Raw genomic sequence first — 2,026 nt, 5'->3', positions numbered from 1 at the left:
TGGGGCTGTGCAGCTAAGAGACCCTCTTCTCACTCGGCTGAAGGTTCTCTGCCAGGACTTATTTTGGGCAATATCTTCCACCCGTCTATAGATTAATCCTGCCATGCCACCTGACCCCTGGCTCACTATTGAGCCCAGAGCCTGCTGTAGTGGGAGAGCGGGAGCCTCCCCCACCATCTCATCCCTGGGACTGTCCCAGAGTTCTCCCAGTCCATGGAGATGTCTGAGGTGGGGATGGGTGGCTCCATCAGTGCCGGAAGTTGACCTTTGGCCTGAAATGAAGAGGGAAAGTGGCCGGACAGAGCCAGTGGAGGAAAGAGGGGCTGGGCATCTAATGAAGAGATCCCTGGGGACCCTTTCCAGCCTTCCATTCCTCCTGCAAGAAACACACAAGAGCCACCGGGAAGTAGATGCTTTTATTCAACTCAACTGAGGTTCCAAAGGCTGCCAGGGCTGCCTTGCTTTCAGCAGGGAGGGTGGGGGGTGTAGAATGGCATCATGGTTAGGAAATGAGGCGTCCCCCACCCACGTCCGGTGACCAGTCGGGGCATTTCTATCCCAGCTGGAACTTGGGGTGGCTTTGATTTCTGGCGCTGGGAGACCCTAACTGTAAATGGGGAGGAAGGAAGCGGAGTGGAGTCTTTGGAGCACCTCGCCCTTCAGAGCCGAGTCTTCCACTGCCCACCAGCTGAAAGCTGGCTCCTGCAATGCGGGCGGTGCCAGCTCCTGCTGCTGGGAGCCTTCGCTGCCACCCACTGTGGCCACCACGTTGAAGCAGATGCCATCGCTTTGCCCAGGATCCTTGCCCAGGTGCTGCAGGCCGAGCAGGCCCTGGAGGCGGACGGCCGTCCCGGGTGGAGCCAGGCACCTCTGGAGCAGCTGCTGAAGGGCGGCCACCAGCCTCTTGCCCGGCTTGGAGGCGGACGGGCTGCTTACTGCCAGGGGGAGGTGAGGGACCCCCGTGGTGTCCAGGAGCACCCAGAGGGAGTTGTTGGCACCTGCAAAGGTCAGCAGGAACCGCTGGCAGACGGAGGCGCAGGGCAGCTCCACGGGCAGAACCGGAGGGTGGCGGGGGCTGGTGCGGTACTGCAGTGCCAGGTCCATGAGGGGCAGGATGTCCCGCGAGCGGAGCGGCAGAGCGGGCGTCTCCCGGTCCCACCACAGCGCCTGCAGGGACTCCGCATCCGCCTGCTCCAGGCTCTTCAGGGCCCCGCCTAGAGGGAGGGAAGGGGAAGGCAGTCAGGGGGGGATGCTTCCAAGGTCCGGCCCGGGGAGGCGAGAGGGGGACGCAGGGCAGGGCAGGGCATGGGGCGGCCTTGGAGGGCAGCAAGAGCCGCAGCGGGAAGAAGCGGCCCAGGGGAAACTCCCCAAAGGAAGGCAGCCCCGGAGTCTTTGGGGGGGGGAAGCGAGTCCCACGCCCGCCCGCCTCCTCCCCGTGCCGGGGGCGCCCACCGGTGGCCCTGGCGAGGAAGACGAAGCGGATCCAGCTGGGCCCCCGCTCCTCCACGGCCAGCAGCGTCAGCGGGCGGCACTGCAGCCCGGACTCCTCCTGCACCTCCCGCCGCACCGCCTCCAGCGCCGTCTCGCGGGGCTCCATGCGGCCGGCCGGCAGGTACCAGCTCCCGTAGCAGCCCGCCTTGGCCTCCTGCACCACCAGCACCTGGCCCTGCGGGGGGGGGGGGAGAAGCGGTCGTCAACGGGCCGCCCGGGGGCGCCGGGGGGGGCAGGGGGGGAGCGGCCCTCCGCCGACCTTCTCGTTGAGCACCACCGCCAGCACCACGTAGCAGACGTTGCCCCGCAGCCGCGCCGGCTCGGAGGCGCCCGGGTCGCAGCCGCCCGCGGAGGACACCGGCCAGCCCTGCCCGCCCAGCAGCGCCTCCAGCTCTTCCGCAGCCATCCCGGCGCCGCCGCCGCCCCAAGGCCGTTACCGCGCCTGCGCAGTGGGCCCCCCGCCCCTCCCTCCCTCCCCCCAAGAGAGGATTTGATTTGACGGGCAGGAATCGGATCCCCCCTCCGCCCCGCCCCC

At 67.7% G+C, this 2,026-nt stretch overlaps 1 protein-coding gene across 1 annotated transcript; it reads right to left on the bottom strand.

Moving 5' to 3' along the window:
- Positions 1-397: 397 nt before the first annotated feature.
- Positions 398-2,023, bottom strand: NUDT18 (nudix hydrolase 18). Its single transcript, XM_081961033.1, has 3 exons — positions 1,751-2,023; positions 1,453-1,666; positions 398-1,214 (listed from the first exon to the last, which is right to left on the bottom strand). Exons 1-3 carry the CDS (start codon positions 1,895-1,897, stop codon positions 604-606), a joined length of 972 nt encoding a protein of 323 aa, XP_081817159.1. The 5' UTR covers positions 1,898-2,023; the 3' UTR covers positions 398-603.
- Between the last annotated feature and the right edge of the window lie 3 nt (positions 2,024-2,026).

Source organism: Natrix helvetica (assembly GCF_964273705.1).
Source record: "Natrix helvetica genome assembly, chromosome: 8".
NCBI lineage: Eukaryota > Metazoa > Chordata > Lepidosauria > Squamata > Natricidae > Natrix > Natrix helvetica.
The sequence above is the reverse complement of the archived record's forward strand: the minus strand, read 5'-3'. Positions and strand labels throughout refer to the sequence as shown.